General features: G+C 47.2%; 1 protein-coding gene across 3 annotated transcripts in view; it reads left to right on the top strand.

The window, feature by feature from the left end:
• The window catches only part of Cgnl1 (cingulin like 1), a 151,529-nt gene that overhangs the window by 45,339 nt on the left and 87,367 nt on the right, over nucleotides 1-18,823 (top strand). For all 3 annotated transcript variants that reach the window (XM_042281226.2, XM_006973784.4, XM_076576656.1), the window contains 5 exons: nucleotides 1,365-1,470; nucleotides 8,948-9,049; nucleotides 9,827-9,975; nucleotides 10,917-11,052; nucleotides 17,614-17,826. In XM_042281226.2, the coding sequence (XP_042137160.1) occupies nucleotides 1,365-1,470; nucleotides 8,948-9,049; nucleotides 9,827-9,975; nucleotides 10,917-11,052; nucleotides 17,614-17,826 (706 nt within the window). The remainder of the gene's footprint in view (nucleotides 1-1,364; nucleotides 1,471-8,947; nucleotides 9,050-9,826; nucleotides 9,976-10,916; nucleotides 11,053-17,613; nucleotides 17,827-18,823) is intronic.

Raw genomic sequence — 18,823 nt, 5'->3', positions numbered from 1 at the left:
CCCTCCATCTTGATTTTTTTTTTTTTGAGACAAGATCTCTCACCGAACCTGGAACTCCCAGTTTCAGCTAGCCTGGCTAGCCAGCAAGCCCTTGAGATCTGCCTGTCTCTGCCTCCAACCCCTGGGCTACAGATGTGTGCCACCATGCCCAACTTTTGTGTATTTAGGGTTCTCCCTCAGCATTTTACTCTCCCCTGCCTTAAATTAATGTTTTAAAAAAGGACCTTTACTGCATCAAAACAAGTTCAGGGATGGGAGGTCTACCGGTCAGCCCCACCTTGAGGTCTCCATCAGTCCTTACTGGAAATCACAAATGAAAGCTCTTCCTTTCTCTCAGAGGGAGGCCTGGCCTGAACCCAGGCTTCCATGATTGTCAAGCACTCGGGAGGCATCCGAGAGCAATGTTTGCCCTGCTTATCTTGGAAATTCAGTTCCAGCCACTTGGGTTCTTCCCCTCCATGCCACCATGCTGGGATTCTGGAGCAGGAATCTGAAGCTTCTACCGCAGTCTTCTTACGGAATGGTTAGGAGAAAGGCTTCCAAGTATGATGTGAATGAAAGTCAGCCGCCTGAGACGTGCGGCTGTCAATGTCATCGGGTGTTGGTGTTCTGTGATTTGTGATTGACTTGTCAGCCAGACAGAGCTGGCAACGTGGGTTCAGAACACAACACAGGGGCTTAAAAATGGCCACAGGGTTTTTACAGGCTTCCCCCTGTGAAATTAAGGTAGAAGACTGTGGTTTTTAAATTCTCTTATCTTCCTTCCTCTCCCCTCCTCCTCCTCCCTCTCCCACCCCCTCTTTCCTGTCTTTCTCACTTGATTTGTTGAGAGACAGATGAGACCAAAGTTAATAGTAGGTGCCTGTTTAAGGAATTTTATTTTAAATCCCTTAATTGCCAGGGGTGTGGTAAAAGGAGCTGATTAACCGTGGCAGTCCAGACAAAGGGCTGCTGTTGGATCAGCTTGGTATTGGGACTTCTTTTTCTTAAACAGGGGCTAAATCAGTTACAAGTCCTTGAACATTTTAGTAGCTTGAGATTGCAAAGCATGAGTGCGTGTGTTTAATTCCCTCTGAGACAAATGTGAGCACTGAGTTGAGCGACAGCTTACCGCGCTTTCACTGTGCGTGATTCAGATTGCGTCTGTCACGCTCAGATACTCAGGAATGAACGTCTCTGTCCGAGATGGAGTGGCAGTGTCCTTCCATCCTGCCCATCAAATGCTGGTTTTGTCTGGAGCCTGGACTCACTCAGAGTGCTTTCAGGATATCTTCAAGGGCTCTCGCTGTGAGCATACGGGCATGCAGAAGACCTTGAGGCCGATGTCCTCGTCCCATAATGCCTTCTCTGCTGCTGTTTTGTAGAAGCACAGACAACGACGATGCCACCAAAAGGAAAGTCAACCTGGTCTTCGAGAAAATCCAGACCTTAAAGTCTCGAGCAGCAGGGAGCGCGCAAGGAAATCATCAGGTGAGCTGTAGCGTTTGTGTTCTGTAGGGCGTGTGTAACGTGAAATGTGGAGAGGGACCGGTTTCTTCAGCTGCTGCTGGCAGCAGCAAGTGGGATGTCCCCCTCAAGGAGAAAGCGGTGCCTCAGATGACCAGCCTTGCTTCAAACCCAGGTTAAACAGCCTAATCCAAAACACCCTAAAACCCCAAACTTCTTGAGTATTGACGTGGCTCGTGTGGAAAATTCCACACCCGACCACATACATGAAACATGATCACAAACTTCTTTTAATGCAGAAAGTTGTTAAAACCATCAGATCAGGCTGGGCGTGGTGGCGCACGCCTTTAATCCCAGCACTTGGGAGGCAGAGGCAGGCGGATCTCTGTGAGTTCGAGGCCAGCCTGGGCTACCAAGTGAGCTCCAGGAAAGGCACAAAGCTACACAGAAAAACCCTGTCTCGAAAAAAACCAAAAAAAAAAAAAAAAAAAAAAAAAAAAAAAAAAAAAAACCATCAGATCAAATCACCTCTGGGTTCTGTGTATTAGAAATTTATGTGATTTAAATGAATTTTGCATTTCTACTCGTGTTTATAGAATATCTCATTATATCCATGCAGATATTCTAACCCCAAAGTAATAACCCCAAATCTGAAATACTTCTAGAGCCAGCCATCTTGGAGAAGGAGTCATGACCAGCTGAAACAGAGAATGTTTTCACTCATCAGCCGAATGACGGCTAGACGAGCTCTAGCCCTTGTGGCTATGACTGTGACTGTGCTGTGAGTGTGAAGGTGGTGGTGGAGGGTGCGCGCGCGCATGTGTGTATGTGTGTGTGCAGGTTTGCACAAGTGTGCAAGCGCTCAGCATGCCCGAAACTATGCTGTGAGTGTGAGTGAGGGTGGTGGTGAGTGTGTGTATGTGAGTGTGTGTGTGTGCACAAGTTTGCACATGTATGCAAATACTCAGCATGCCTGTGACTATGCTGTAAGTGTGAGGGTGGTGGAGTGTGTGTGTGTGTGTGTTGTATGTGTGGTATGTATACAGGACTGCAATTCTGATTTGGGAACTTAAAACTACAATTTGCTTGTATACAGCTTTCAGGAGCTGTACCTAATTCTCCTTTCCATTAAAAAAATTTGTTGGCAACTTCATATGCATATATAATGAATTTTAGTTGTTTTCCCAACCAATCCTCCTCTCTGATAGTTCTTGTTTTGAGACAGGGACTCACTATGTAGACCAGGCTGGCCTCAAACTCACAGATCCATTTGTCCGTGCCTCCAGAGTGTGCTGGGATCAAATCTCTCATATTTCTTAACATTAACTTAGTATTTTTTGATAAAGGTTTTAAATTTAAATCATAACTACTATTCTTGCTTTTTATTTACTTGCATGCTGTGGGGAAGGCACAGCCTTTGGACTTGATATTAATATTGTCATTATGGATTATGGACTTGGAGCAATCAGCCGGAACTGAGGAAGTCCGTGTGTCCCTTCTGCAAATAGGATGTCTAAGGTCAAAGCGGTCTTTGTGAGAAGGCAGGGAGGCAGGATATTCTAGGTTGGAAGAACGGCACAGACAATATGAAGAACTGTGAGTCTGCCCTGTTTATGTTTCTTGAAGTAATTTTATGTAGTTGCTACACGAAACCAGGATGTGGAGAGAGCTAGATGGGACGTTTCCATTCTAGGCATTTTTATTTTCTATTGAGACAGGATCTCATGTAGCCAAAGCTGGCCTTGAACTTGTGATTCTCTTGCCTCCAGCTCACGAGTGCTGGGTTTACAGGTGTGTACTGCCACACCCGTTTATATAGTTCTCGGGGACGGAACCCGGGCTTCCTGTGTGCCTGGCAAGTGCTCTCAGATAGACACAAATGCTGTTATTGTATTGCAAAGGTTCGTTCCTTTTGCTACCTTTAGAGAGAGGCAAGATTAGAGAGAGGCCAGTTAAGAAGCCCTGCTGGCTTGAGAAAGGCAGGATGAGATCTCTGGCACCATGCAGTGTCCCCCTTCTCCTTCTTGTGTTCTGAATCTGATCCTTTGCTGGCAAAATTTTGGACTTTTATCTTTTGGTGTGTGTGTGTGTGTGTGTGTGTGTGTGTGTGTGTGTGTATGTATGTGTGTGTGTGTGTTACGTGATTCCCTAGGGGAGAACATTAGAGCGTTTTCGTTATGGACTGAGACCATCTTAGAAAGTGCAAAGTGATAGAATTTTGTTTTCCTCTCGACTCCTCCCTGCCTTCTTCCCCAGCTCCCTCTCCCTTCCTTCCCCCTTTCCTCTTTTGTATGTGATCTCTCCCACTGGGTTGGATTTAGGTTCTAAGATGGACTGCCTTCATTCCACGGCGAAAACTTGGCACTCCTGCGCTTTTGCCGCGGGGCTCTCCTGCCGGTCCCCGCAGTCCATGAGAAGCGCCTCTTGCAGGTTTATGATATACAACCCTCACCCGGATCAGTGACTTGTGAGCCTTGACTCTGCCTCTTCTAGCTTAGATTTCTGCTTTTATCGCTTCGCCTGCCACTTAACTGCAGGATTTTAGCCAATTCCTCTTGAGAGCTTCATCCTGTTATCATTTCCATGGTAGAGAGGAAACAGGAGCCCTTGATATTCACACTCAGATCAGACCCCAGACCTCCGAACGGACTGTTTTATCTGGCCTCTCTCCTTGGTGGGAACGCAATGACTGGAAGGAGAGAGCCAGTTTGGCCCTAATGTGTTTATTTGCCCTTGCTGACAGGCCTGGCCATCAGGAACATTCTCCCCCAGGGCAAGGGAGGTTTGGAAATGGAAGGGCTGACTGCTCAGACACACAGGTTTCTGGAGAATGTCACACAGCAGGTGTTTCTTCAACAAAGACTTTTATGCTGGTTTATTGGAGTCGAACTTAAAGTAAATAGCGTGAATCCTAACTGTGTAGTTCGCTGTGTTTTTAACACAGATTTGCATCTGTGCAAATCCTACTCGGACAGGGTGTGCCCTTCACCCAGAACTTTCCTGAATGTTCTTTCCCTGTCAGCCATATCTCTTCTTTCTTGAGGTAATCCTTTTGTGACACCCATCACCTAAGTTAGTTTTACTTAAATTTCATATAGTCACCTGATTAACTGTCTGTCCAGCTTTATTTCTTCAATATTGTGTCAGCGAAGTTTATTAATATTACACTTATCGGTAACTATTTTTTATTACATATTGATTTGTGTGTGTATGAGAGTGTGTGTGTGTGTGTACACACTAGTGTATTTCTGGTGACTATTTCCAGCTTGGGACTCTTAACAATAAAGCTACAGTGGACATTGGATTTTATTTTTCATGCCCTTTTTCAGTGGATGCACACTCATTTCTCTGGCATAGAGAAGCAGGAGCGAACTCCAGGTCGTACATTAGGCAGAAGTTTTGCTGTGCATTCTGTGAATGGTTCCAGCATTCTGTGAATGGTTCCAGGAAGTGGTGGGACAATCAACACTCCTACCAGTCGTGCACACGAGGCCCCAGTGTTAGGACCCACACTAGGACCCTTTGTTCTGTTGCATGGATTCTGCGTCTCTTCCTCTGCATCAGCTCCATGCAGATGTGTCCTGGATCTTCACAGTAGGCTCTGACATCTGGTAATGTCTGCCTTCCACTTCATCCCTTTCTTCTTTTCTTCAAGTTGGCCACTCTGAGTCTCTCACCTTCCCATACAGATGCTAAACTCCCAGAGGTGGGGGTGAGGTGGGCAGAGCTGGAGAGAGGGCTCGTGGAGAGGACCCGAGCTTTGTTCTTAGCACCCATGTCATGTGGTTCACACCGACTCCAGCTCCAGGGGATCAGACACCTATGGCCTCTGTAAGCACCTGCACGCACTTGCACACATGTGTATCATACACACACATACACATAATTAAAAAAGTAATAATAATTCTTTAAGACAAAGCAAGGAGGGGAGAGAACAACAAGGACATTTGTCTGGGGCTGACTGGGGCTGTGCATATCACTTTGTGCAGGTTGCCGTCTTCATGGGTCTGGTCCCCTTCAGAAGCATGAACCTTCTCCCCGTTCATTCGCGCCCTCTATTTCTCCTGTATGCCACAGAGCTTTCATTTTGGTTTCTTCCAGTGGCAGCCTTTCCTCCTGTTCTTCTGTGTTTCCTGTCTTGGGCTGTGTTCTTCCGTCCCAGGGCACCATTCTATTCTGTTCTCTCGTCTTTTCTGCTGGCAGTGAGCTCAATCTGAGTTTGCTCAGATCGCCCTTGGTCCGCTCCCGTGTCCAAGGCTCTTTAGTTCAGGGAGCATTGTTTGATCTGATCACTTTAGAGATACATTCGTCTTCTGACCCCAGTGGCTCCCCTGGAAGGCAGGCAGCATTCTTAGATTTGTTCTGCTGAAAGCCGCACATCTGTTCTCTGTAGCTGCTCTGAATATTTGATCTTCCGGTTTTTGGAAGTTTGAGTGTAATGTGCCTGAATGTGGTTTTCTTGTGTTAACCTGAACTCTTGACTTTGTCATTTTCTGGCACTCAGCAGATCTGGAACACCCTGGTCATTTGTTTTGGATATTTCTTTCACATTCTGTTCTACTTACATTCCAGTTACATGTATTTTACTTTGTTTATGGTCTCCCTTGTTCTGTGTGTCTATGTGAGTGTTTGTGTGCCTCTCTGTGTGTCTGTTTGTGTGGTTTCATTTGGAGTATCATATACTCTGGATATTCTCTCCCCCTCACCCCCCCGTAACATCTCTGGCTGTCCTGGAACTTACTTTGTAGCCCAGGCTGGCCTGGAACTCACAGAGCTCCACCTGGCTCTGCCTCCTGAGCACTGGGATTAAAGGTGTGAGCTTTTCTCTTAATGTTTCAAATTCATTAATTTTGTTTGCTGGCTCTGTCTTTTTTTTTTTTTTTCAAGGTTAAAGGTTAATTTTTTTTTTAAATGTCCTGAAGACAACCCCCCCCCCATCATTATTTGAGAATGATTCTTTTTCTTCTCATATGTGTGTTTGTGGTGTGCCTGTGCACACGAGTGCATGTGTGTGGAGGCCTGAAATTGATGTAGAGAATCTTCCTGGAGGCCTCTTCAACCATAGTCTCAGGAGCAGGGTCTCTCCTCAAACCCAGAACTCACTGATGCGGCTCATTTTACTAGTTAGCTTGCTCCAGGCACCTAGTCACTTTCCCAGGCTGGGATTACAGGCGAGCCACCACACTGCCCGGGTACCTGTGTGGGTTCTGGGGACCTACACTTGGTCCTCTTGCTTGCCCAGGCAAGTGTTAACTGCTGAGCCATCTCCCCAGCCCCCAGGGACCAGTGTTTTAAGAGCCACCTAATGAGGTCTTCAATTTCAAGTATCATGCTGCCGTTCTAAAGTGTCCATTTGACCGTGTTTCTAGATTCTAACTACCTTTGGGAAACCATCATTTTTTTTTTATCCATTTTGTTCATCGTTTCCTGTGTTTTAAAGAATATTATTCAAGCTGGGCAGTGATGGTGCACACGCCTTTAATCCCAGTACTCGGGAGGCAGAGGCAGGTGGACGGGGGATCTCTGTGAGTTCGAGGCCAGCCTGGTCTACAGAGCGAGTTCCAGAACAGCCAAGGCTACACAGAGAAACCCTGTCTTGAAAAACAAAAACATAAACAAACAAACAGAATATCATTCATAGCTCTTTTGACCCCTTCTCATCTAACTTCTCTGTCTGGGTCGTCTTCGCTTCTGTGTTAGTCAGGTTTTGTCCTGTTGCTTTAAACATCCAGGATTTTCTACCTGCATGCTGGGTGGTGGATGAGAGCTTACACATGCCATGCACAGGATTGTCTTCCACCAAAGGGCGTGGAGTTTTCTCCTGAGAGCTGAATCCTGTGCAGCTCACCTTCCCTCTCTAGGCACTGTTGTTTCAGGCTTGGCCGAGGGGGTCTCAGTAGGTTTTACCTTCCCTCCCGTGGCGTGGCCTGCACCCCCTTCTCAGATCTCAAGTGAATGGGAAGATGTCAACCACGCTTAGTCTATAGTGACTGAGTTAGGACTCCAGTGTCTCCCTGGCTCAGCACAACCTGTGACATTTGGTCGGCTTCTTTGCGTCTTAGACACTCTTTTTCTGATGAACTTTTGGAATCTTGCCTTGTGTATAATACAATGTAGGAATTGTCTCAGAAACAAAAAAGGTATTCTTTAAAAAATTTTTTTTAAAATCATTTTTTAAAAATAGCTTTTCCTGTGGTGTTCTTACCTTCTAATACCCTTATCCCAAGATTGGTCTTTTCCTTATGATATCTAATTTCCTAGATGCTTTTTTTTTTTTTAATGTTTTAATAACTTAGAATTTTTTTTAAGGATTTTATTTATTTATTATGTATACAGCATGTATGACTGCAGGCCAGAAGAGGGCACCAGATCTCATTACAGATGGTTGTGAGCCACCATGTGGTTGCTGGGAATTGAACTCAGGACCTCTGGAAGAACAGTCAGTGCTCTTAACCTCTAAGCCATCTCTCCAACCACTCCTAGATGCTTTTTAATTCAACATGAATTGCTCATCCCCTTTGTTTGGGCTCTTTTCTCCTCTTGAATTACAGTAATAAATTATTCTTGTTGGTTGATTTTGTTTGTGGTGATGGGGACTGAGCACTGGGCCTCGTGTATGCTGGGCAGTTATATGTAGTCCTGAGTTACATCTCCAGCCTGATAAACTAGGTGTTTTTAGAGCTAGTCTAATCTCAGAGCAGACTTGAGTAGAAAGGACAGGAAGTTCCCTTACCTACTGTGATCTTCCGGTACACTTGTTAGCGTGGGCAGATATTGACACACAATTACTGTCTACATCCCATGGTTCACTCTGGGATTGCTCTTGGTAGTGTACATTGTATTGGTGTGTGTGTGGGGTGATGTATATACATGTGTGTGTGCACGCGTGCACGTTTGTGTGCTTGTTCATGTGTGTACACATGCATGTAGAGGGCAGAGGTCGACGTTGGATGTTTTCTTCAGTTGCTCCCCACCCTATTATTATTATTATTATTATTATTATTATTATTATTATTATTTTCTCAAATTCCATCCCTGGGAAGGTAGAGAAAGGGAGATCCCAAGGCTCGCTGGCCAGCGCTTACCCTATTGAGTCAGCCCCAGGCCAGTGAGAGGTGGTAGTTTTTCTGTTTATGTTTAAGGTTCCTCAGGAACAACACCTGAGGTTGTCCTTGGGCTCCCACGTGCACACACAGGCAGGTGTTCTAAATTTAGTACTTTCATATTTCATGACATGTTTGAAAGCTGTCCCAGAAGTCAACCACCTCCCTCAAGTGTCAGTCATGTTGGAAGTCTGGTGAAACAGTCCCTGGACTGTGGTGGGAGATGTAAAATACATTGTGAGGAGCATCCCCGTTATCTCTGGGGGAGGGTTCTGCTTGGTCGAGTCTTACGATGGTCGGTGCTGTGTCATATCCGTGACATCCCCATCTTACCGTGGGGGAGGAGAATCCAAGCATCTCAAGCATTTAACTGAGGATACCTTTGTAATTAATCGCAGGCTTCAAATTTTTCCGCCGAAGTCAAAGACCTATTGGAGCAGAAGAACAAACTGATCTTAGAAGTGTCGGACCTCCAGAGGCAGCTGCAGCTGGAGACGAAGGTATCTGGCTTTCTTACGTTTTCCCATTTCCGTCTCGGCGGATTAAGGAGGTTTAGAACACATTGGGATGTCCAGGTGAGGTGAAAGTCAAAAAAAATTTCCCTCCTAAAAGAAACATTCCTCCCAGCCCTGAGCGCATTCCTTCCAATTTGGTGGCTGCTAGCCAAAGAATTTCTTAAAGCAACCAGTGCACACAGAAACTGTTTGCTTTGAGCAAAAGAAATCCTGGTAGAGACAGGCAGACCAGTGGGAAACGAAGTGTATTGGTACCGCATAAAGCATTTAAACTGAAGTAATAGAAACAGCAAAATCAGGTCGAGCTGGGTTTGTGTTTTTCTTTTAGAAGCGTTCAGTTCACTAAATCTGAACAGTTCATATTCCTTCTGGAACTTCTGAACCTTGATTACACAATTTGACTAAGTTGTTTAATAATGAAGGAACAGTGCATTAGTGTTCACAAGTGGGCTTCTGAGCTGGGGATGTCGCTCATTTGGTTAAGGGCTTGCTCAGTATACATAAAACCCTGGGTTCCAGCCCCGACCTCATAACCCAGGCATGGCAGTGCACCCCTGCTTTGCCAGCACTTGGGAGGTGAAGGCAAAAGATCAGGAGTTCATTGTCATCCTTGGCTACCACAGCCAGCTTGCTGTTAGCCTGGGCTATGTGAGACCCTCTTATAGACGGACAGACAGACACACGGATACATAGAGGGTGCAGGTGGTGTTTCAGTATTGATAGACAGCAGAAGTATTTTAAAACCACATTTCTTCCTGTTAGAACCATCAGAACATTAAGGAGGAGAGAGAGAGGATGAGAAAGGACTTAGAAGAGCTACGAGGCCGGCACCAGAGCCAGGTGGAGGAGACGGCCGCCCTGCAGCGACGGCTGGGCGAAACTGAAGATGAGCTGCGGAAGAACCTGGAAGAGTGAGCGCCCACCCGCCCGCCTGGAGCCCCTGCCCTCCCTGACTTCTGGAGTCCTATGTTGCTAGAACCTCCTGTCCTTTTCACGCCTCCTAGCCCTCCAAGTGTTTATCAAGGCCACTCACCTTTCTGTCCCGCTTACAAAATCATGCAGTTAGAGTTATAAGCAGGGAGGTTAATAATTGTTAAAAGCCCTTTACATCCCTTAAGTGGGCCTTATGTAGCTTTAGCCCCAGCAGGGGATATTCTGGCAGGTAAGTGAGAAGCAGGGGGCCCTGAGGGAAGATATCTAATGACTAAGGTTTCTACTGGGATTCTGGAGCCTGATATCTAATGACTAAGGTTTCCAGAAGCCTGGGTCCAGCCTCCAAAGTGCATTAGCCTGTGGGGTTCACAGTCTCCCAGCCTGAACACTTTCTCCACAATGGGTTGGTCTCTGTGATGTATACTCAAACTTCTGCTCATCCCTTAGAGAGGAAATGTAACTCTAAGACCCCACCTGCCTTATTATCCTGTGAAACTTGGAGGCAAAGGAATCTAAAATCAAGGTCTGGTTTCCTTTCTGGAAACAGCTTTGCAAACACACCCAGAGATGTATTTTTCTAATCCCCTAGGTGCTTCTCAGTTTAATCAAACTGACAATCAAGATTGACCACAGACATTAACTTAATGGTGCTCCTGTCTTAGGGTCCTGACTGATGGGTTCTCCTTGGTTTTAGGCATATTTTATGTCCAAATTCTAGTACTTCATGGCCTCTTTCTGATAAAAATGTCCCTGCAAATCTGTCCCCTTTTGTTGGTTTGAGTTCTCATCTAACATCTTGGCCAAATTAGACCATAGTCCTGAGGAGGCTTCTTGGGGCTGCAGATGACCATGTGACAGCCCGAAAGTGGGGACCGGGGAACCCAGGCGCCTCTCTGATGGACCTCCCCTATCCCGTTAGGCTGTTCCAGGTGAAGATGGAGCGCGAACAGCACCAGACAGAGATCCGAGACCTGCAGGACCAACTGTCAGAAATGCACGATGAACTGGACAGTACCAAGCGGTCCGAGGACAGGGAGAAGGGAGCCTTGATCGAGGTAAGGGGCTGGGGGCCAGGTGTCACCCCACCTGCTTGGGAGGATGGAGCTTCGGGAGCTGGACGCGACAAGCCGCTTCCTGTTGTGTGCGTTCATTCCACTGGTTTCTGCATTTAGACTCTCGGAGTCCATCATTGTCTTAGAAAGCTTTCAACTGTTATGAACAATAAGTATAGGAAGTAAGTATGTTAGGGACTGGGGAGATGGCTCAGTCGATAAAGTGTTGGCTGGGCAAACATGAGCAACTGAGGTTAATCTCCAGAACCCATGTTAAAAAAAAAAAAAAAGCTGGACTCATAATCCTATGTGGGAGAAGTCGAGATGGACAGATCTCGGGGTGTGCTGGTCAGCCAGCCTAGCCTACGTAATCCTGTGTGGGAGAAGTCGAGATGGACAGGTCTCGGGGTGCGCTGGCCAGCCAGCCTGGCCTGTTCAGTGATCCCCTAGCCCAGAGACCCTGTGTCACAAAACAAGGTAGATGGCATCCGAGGAGCGACACCAGAGATGATGTCTGGCCTGTACTCCTGCCTCACCCCCATCACTTACACACGCTGCCTCACCCCCAACACTAACACACGCTGCCTCACCCCCAACACTAACACACGCTGCCTCACCCCCAACACTAACACACGCTGCCTCACCCCCAACACTAACATACGCTCACATGTATTCTCTCTCACACATAGAAACACACTCTCTTACATGCTCACAGATGCTCTCACACACACATGTTCACACTCACTCACATATAAATACACACTCTTACACACACACATGCTTTCATAGACACACACACACATGTTCACACTCATACTCACACACTCATGGGTCGAGAATAGTATATTAGCACTCATCAATTCTCAACACAGATCAAGGAGTTGTCAATGTTTTGTCATATTTCTGCGTTAGTTTTTCTGTTCATCTACTCATCTTTTCGTGTGGCTGAACTATTTTGAATTAAATTACAGATAAGATTAAACTTTTTTTTTTTTAATTTAGTGAACTTTCTGACCAAGTTACTGTATCCTTGTAGTAACTAACACGTTTATGGTTTCTATAATATAAATACAATGAGTCTGAATACTTAAACCTTATTATCTCTGAGTATTTACAATTGATTTAGTGAGTTCAAGGCCAGTCTGGGATGGATGAGCCCCTCCCTAAAACAGAGTTTTTCCTAAGGATAAATTCCCAGCAAAAAATGATCTCAGTGGAGAATTTAGGCTTTCAGAGGGACTACACCCTGAAGCCCAGAGGACAGAAGATGTTCCTGAAGTCCTTGCTGTGATGCCCTGGGTCATGTGGTCTCTGCTGTGATGCCCTGGGTCGTGTGGTCCCTGCTGAGATGCCCTGGGTCATGTGGTCCCTGCTGCCATGCCCTGGGTCGTGTGGTCTCTGCTGCCATGCCCTGGGTCGTGTGGTCTCTGCTGCCATGCCCTGGACCGTATCCATCCTCTCTTCTCTCCATCCATTCCACCTTGCTCTAGTTTTGCATATTTTCCTTCGACACAGTCAAGTGTCACCCGGCATCTTTGTCTCCCCCATTTCATGTGCAGCGCAGTTCTGAGTGACAGAGCGAAAGAATAATTTCCACGATTTAAATTATTTGGAAAAGTAGCCACATTTTTGTAAAATGAAGCAATTCTAAGATGACCTGCCTGCTATTTTATTTTTTTTTACTTTATTTGAGATAGGGTCTCATGTAGCTCAGACTGGACTCGAACTTGCTATGGAGCTGAGGATGACTTTGTGCTTCTGACCCTCCTGTCTCCACCTCCCATGTGGGGGGATTGCAGGTGGGTCCCGCCACTGCCAATTTAAACTGTGCAGAGGATTAAGTCCGGGGCTTCCTGCATGCTAGGCAAGCACGCTATCAACCGAGCCACGCCCCCAGCCCCCAGCTTTAACTCCTGAAGCACAGCCTATTGACTGTTTATTCTGAACTTGATTCAGTGATAGATTTGTAGGTTTGTAGTACTGGTGGGGGATGAGGACGTGGACTCAGGCTGCAGCTGGAATGGGAACAGAGCACGGCTCCTCTTAATCAGCCTGCGGTTGGGGTCCTAGCTGCTTGTCACTTTCCTGACGTGACCCGTGTCATCGCAGAAGGAGGGGGGTGGAGAGGCACTGTCAGCAATTACGCCAATTACGTTTTGCCTGCCCGGGGAAATCCCTTCTCGCTTTCCTTAGACTTTCCAGCAACTTTTTACAATTCCATCTACAGTTTCCACAGCACTAATAAAGAAGATCCCGTCTCCTAGTCACTTTCAATTCATTCTTTGTATCTTAATAAGAAGTAGCCTGGAGAAATCTGATAGCAGATTAGAATTGGGGCCAAGTTTTCATGACTTTTGCCTGAGAACAGTCTCTTAAAACACAATGGACATTGAATCTATGAGCTTTTGAATGTTGGAAAACGGTTGACGCCTGGATCTCGGTGAGCCTGTGGATCAGTTCAGAGTTATCATGAAACCTCTCTCTCCTTACCAAGGTGTTGGAGACTGAAGCCAAGGCCTCGTGTACGCTAGGCACACGCTGTGGCATGGCTTCATCCCAGCCCAGAAATCCATCACTTTTTGTTAAAGAGCATCCGACCTCTACATGGAATCTCTAAGATAATATTGGGGGTGGGGTGGGGTGGGGAGCTGGGTATACTGGCGCATGCTTCAAATGCCAGCACTTAGGAGGTGGATCTTTGTGAGTTAGAGGGTAGCCTGGTCTACATAGTGAGTTCCAGAGCAGCCAGAGTTACATACTGAGACTCTGTTAAAAAAATAGTTTGAAGGAAAGCATAGTAGAGAATTTTGTTTTTCTTAGTCTAAGCACGAACAATAGGAAAGAGCTGTTAGTTGTTAAACTCCTGGGTCTGTGAACCTTTTTTTTTTTTAAAGTCATGGTCTCTCTTTTGTAATTCAGGCTGGATTCAAACACTCTAACTCACTATATGGCCAAGGGTAGCCTTGAACACCTGATCCTCCTGCCTCCACCTCCTACATGCTGGCATCGTAGACGTGTACTCTGCCTGTCTTTTTTTTTTTTTTTTTTAATGTGAGGCTGAGGATAGAACCCAGGGTCTCATGCATTCAAGTAAGAACTCTACCAAATGACTATATCCCCAGGACCCAAGAACTATATATTTTTTTAATTAAAAAAATATTTATGTGTGTGTGTGTGTGTGTGTGTGTGTGTGTGTGTGTTGTAACATGTGGGTTCTAGAGGGAAACTTCAGTTGTTGTTTCTCAAATGCCAGCCCTACCTTGATATCTGAGATGAACCTAGAGCTTGCCAAGCAGATTAGCAAGGTGTCTGGCCAGGGATCCCCAGGAACGCTTGTCTCTGTCTCCCCAGAGCTGGGAGGGAGCGCACCTGCCGCCAGGCCTGACTTTCACTTTTTAAGTATTTGTGTTCTGGGAATTGAGCTAGGGTCTTGGTGGTAGCAAGGCAGATGTTTTACTGATTGAGCCGGCTCCCCATACCCAGATGTGTGATCTTGGAGGTGTGTCAGCCTCTCAGAACGCCTGCCTTTCTCATTTATGAGCGGATCTTGGTCTCTTTGAATCCTCACTTGTTTGGATCTTTAGCAACAGCACTATTCTCATGCAATAAGTGCCGGACATAATGAACTTTTCCAGCTCTTCCCTATCCTGCTCCTCATCTGCACCAGTGCTTTTTTGTTTTGTTTTATTTAAAAGATTTTATTGCATTTGTTTGTTTCTTTTGTGGGTGTGGGTATGGGGTGCCTTGCCACTGCGTACTGTGATGAGGTCAGCGGACAACTTGCGGGAGTCCGTTCTCTGCTTCTACCGCATGGGTCCTGAGGACCAGACTCAGTGCTTAGGCTTGGGAGCTGGGGCCTTTACCAGTTGAGCCGGCTCACGGGCCCCACACTAGGCGTCCATTGGCTGCTTCCTTATCACATGGGGCCTATCTGGACTGCATGAAGGTTTGGGAATCAGTGACTCTAAGTAGCCAGACTTCCCCTCGTTTCCTTTGGTTGTAGCTTCTAGAGAGGTCCATTTCTCTCTACTGTAGATTTGCTTATGTTTTGAAGTTTTCCTACTTTCCTCTCTCTTCATTTGATATAATTAAGCCTTCATATTGAAGTGAAGTTTTTGGAAACCGTATGTGCCCGTTGGTCTCCCTTCTGGAAACTACTGTGTGATATGGCAAGGTGTAATCTGATTGGATTCGTGCGGCGTGGTCCACTTAAGCGACAGCCCCAGCCGGAGATAACACCCTGTCAGTGTAGAATAGGCTGCAATATCCTCGGTCTTGACCCGCCTTGGCGGCAGCACAAACACAAGTATGTCCTGCAGGAGCTAGGGGTGGGGGAGGAACTGCCCTATCTAAAGACAACTGGAAACTGTGGGAGAATAAATGCAGGAAGGGGCTGCCCTGGAGTCCCTGTCAGGAGACGCTGTCAAGTCCCAGAGAGGTCGCCAATGGCAACAGTGATTGGTGAGTTCTGCTCTTCTTCAAAGAGAGATGAGCAGAGACACCCAGGTGGCCCCTTTACTGACTGTTAGGGCAAGCATTCTTAGATCTCAGGGATGGGTCCCCAGGCTTCCTCAGAGCTCGTCGGTGCCTGCTGGCGGCATTCTGGCGGGGCTGGAGTTTGGCCTGTGCCATGACCTCTCACCTGTTTGCCTGATCTGCTCATCCTGGAGGAAAGGAAAGACATCCCTCGTCAGTTGTTTTTAAATGAAACTCATTACGTAGTACGCTAACCTGAAAAAATAATTTAGGGTTGCTGATACAGCTCCGTGGGTGAAGGCCCTCCCTGGGCAGCCCTGCTAGCCTGAGGTCATGGATTGGATATAAAGATAGAAGGAAAGGAAAGAATGTGAAATTGGATTCTTAGGGATATCTTAGCTTTTGGAAGGGAGAGAAGCCAGCCATGATCCTCGTAGAGAAAGTGGCTGCCGGGAAGGTCTGTGATTTCCAGGGAGAGGAGACTCTTAAGGAGACAGGGGGAGACTCCAGGAGGAGTCAAGGAAATGGTACTGGGGAGGACCAGGGATAGGGGGATGAGGGGGTGCGGTGGTTAATTCTAACCCTCAATGAGACAAACCTAGAATGACTGGGAAAGATCTCAACTGAGGACTTGTCTAGATGAGGTTGTCCTATGAGCACGCTTGTCGGGGATTACCTTGATTTTCAAATTGAGGTGGGAGGACCCACCATGGATTGGGGAGCACCATTTCATGGGCTGGGCCCTGAATTTTATAATAATGAAGAAAGCTGACCGAGAAAGCAAGCAAGCGAACAGGCAGCATGCGGCGGCATTCATCTCTCCCTGCTGTCCACTAAAGATGTGATGTGACCAGCTACTTTGATTTCCTGCCTTGCCTTCCCCTCATTGGTGGGCTGTGACTGGGAATCGGAAGTCAATCAACCCTTCCTTCTTCCAAGTGGCTTTGGGCAGGGTGTTTTATCACAGCACCAGACATGGAACCGGGAGAGGAGGACACTGTATGCTCTTGTCTTGGTAGGGGAGCCACAGAAGCCACGCAGCAGGTGACTAAGGAGAGGTGTGACCAGTGAGCTGAGATCATGCTTTGAAGAAGTTTGGTGGGAAAGGTTACAGGTAGCCAAGACCCCAGGAAATGGGAAGGAATGAGGTCTGAAAACGTAGGGCGGCTGGCAGGACTTCAGTGGAGTGCTTTGGGGTAGGGGGAAAGCCTGGTGCAGAGTGAGCATCTGAGGTGTGGGAAGTCCAGGTTATCAAGGCATCCAGGACAAAAGAAGGCTGAGCCTTCGGCAGGACGCCCTTGGGCTTAGGGAATGTGGTTTGAAATGGAAGCTTGGGCCTCAGTTTTGTGACTCTTAGTGAGCTCTTGACAGTGAAGGAGAGGAAAATGTGAATGCCATGCCCTCCTCGGGCAAGAAAGATCGGAAAGAAGTTGTCCTGAGCACTAGGAATATGGATGGGGTTGACCCATGTGCAGCATCCTCGAGGCTGGGTACCAGATGGGGCAGCTCATCTTCAGAGCAACAGCAGCACATAAGGGCTGTAGCAGGGACACTGGGTCATGGCACAGATGTGAAATGAGTCGCGAAAACAGGTCAGGCTGGGGGTGCTCATTGGGTAGACTGCTTGCCTAACATGTCCGAGGCCTTGGGTTCAAGCCCCAGAACCACATCAACCAGTTGGTGGGGGTGCATGACTGTGACCCAGCACTTGGAAGGTGGAGGCAGGAGGGCTAGAAGGTGAGGATCATCCTTAGCTTCATAGCAAGTTTGGGGCCAGCCTAGGCTACATGAGAACCTGTCGAACAGACAGACAGACAAACAAACAAACAAAGAAACAAGAAACGACTTTCTCCCAAAGCCATGACAGTGAACCCAGTCACATTAAATCTCAAACTAAGTTAGGAAGCCCCAAAGGAATGATGGCCTCTGAGAAGTGCAAATTGTTTCCAAAGGTGTGTGGTATGGGAAGAAGAGAGTGGGCAGGACAGGTTAGGTGGCGGTAAACCTGGTGGTCAATCTTGAGGGGCCATGCTGGGCCACAGGCAAAGATGTCTGTTCCTCACCTCTGTGGTTATGTCTCCCCTCTAGGAGCTCCTGCAGGCCAAACGCGACCTTCAGGATCTGCTCATTGCCAAAGAGGAGCAGGAAGAGCTGTTGAGAAAGCGGGAGCGTGAACTGACCGCCTTGAAGGGCGCCTTGAAGGAGGAGGTTTCCAGTCATGACCAGGAGATGGACAGGCTGAAGGAACAGTATGATGCTGAGCTGCAGGCCCTCAGGGAGAGCGTGGAGGAGGCAACCAAGGTGAGCTCACCATCCACAGAGGGTGTCAAGATGTGACCAGATGAGATGCCATGCCAACAACTCCCCTTGACTTCATCTCTGATGATGGTGATGGGCTTGTTGACAAGGGGTGACTTGAGGCCTAGCTTCTGTACTTGAGTCTATCAGCTTGAACATCAGTGAGGACTAAATGCTTTTGGCAAGAGGTGCAATTTTAAAGCCCCGAGTGGACTCAGCTTCTGCAGGCTTTGTGGAGTAAAGAGCTGTACCCTCCTGGGGGTATCCTCAAGGCTCTACTCCTAAGGTACCGGGTGGCTTTTCTCATGCTCAGGATTGCAGATAGGAGCTACGTTTCTGGAAGCCTTTATGCCCTCCCAGCTGCTTCCTTTGGGCTTTGTTCAGTCTTCCATTAGATAATTCATGTTCTTTTCTCAGCAGAGCTGAAAAAGGGCTAATTGGCCAAATCGCCCCAGCTCTTCCAAGATACATTTTCCTCTTAATTGAATTCTTGGCTCTTACAAATAGATTGCAAATTATGTGGCAGTCTCTGGGTGCCGGGTGCACGTTGGCTGTGGGAGGGAGAAATGTTTTGAAACACCACGCCATCTTTAGCGAAGGGGGATTACAGAGTGGACATTTTTCAGTGTTGGAAACAAAGGGTGAAGAGCTGGAGAGAGAATTCTTCATCCCGTTCAGTCTGCTGTGGTGGCAGAGGCGGCTCCCCGCCCCCACCCTGCAGAGCCCCACGGTGGTTCACTGATCTTCAATGATGTCATGATAATTGCTAATGACAAGAAGTGAAAGATAGGTTTGTTTGTTGTTCCAACCGGGGACTCTGGGAAACTGGTTGTTTGGGGGGTGGGGGGAGGTTATTGTAACTGTGAGATACTTAAAAGGCATCTTGTTGGTCTGTCCTCCCACCCCCACCCCACCTTTTAGATTTGAGTTAATTGAGGGGCACAAGTAGAACTGACTTGGTCGTCCCCTGAGTTGAGGGGGGAAATCTTTTGTGTGTGTG

Source organism: Peromyscus maniculatus, chromosome 7 (genome assembly GCF_049852395.1).
Source record: "Peromyscus maniculatus bairdii isolate BWxNUB_F1_BW_parent chromosome 7, HU_Pman_BW_mat_3.1, whole genome shotgun sequence".
Taxonomy (NCBI): domain Eukaryota; kingdom Metazoa; phylum Chordata; class Mammalia; order Rodentia; family Cricetidae; genus Peromyscus; species Peromyscus maniculatus.
The sequence above is the reverse complement of the archived record's forward strand: the minus strand, read 5'-3'. Positions and strand labels throughout refer to the sequence as shown.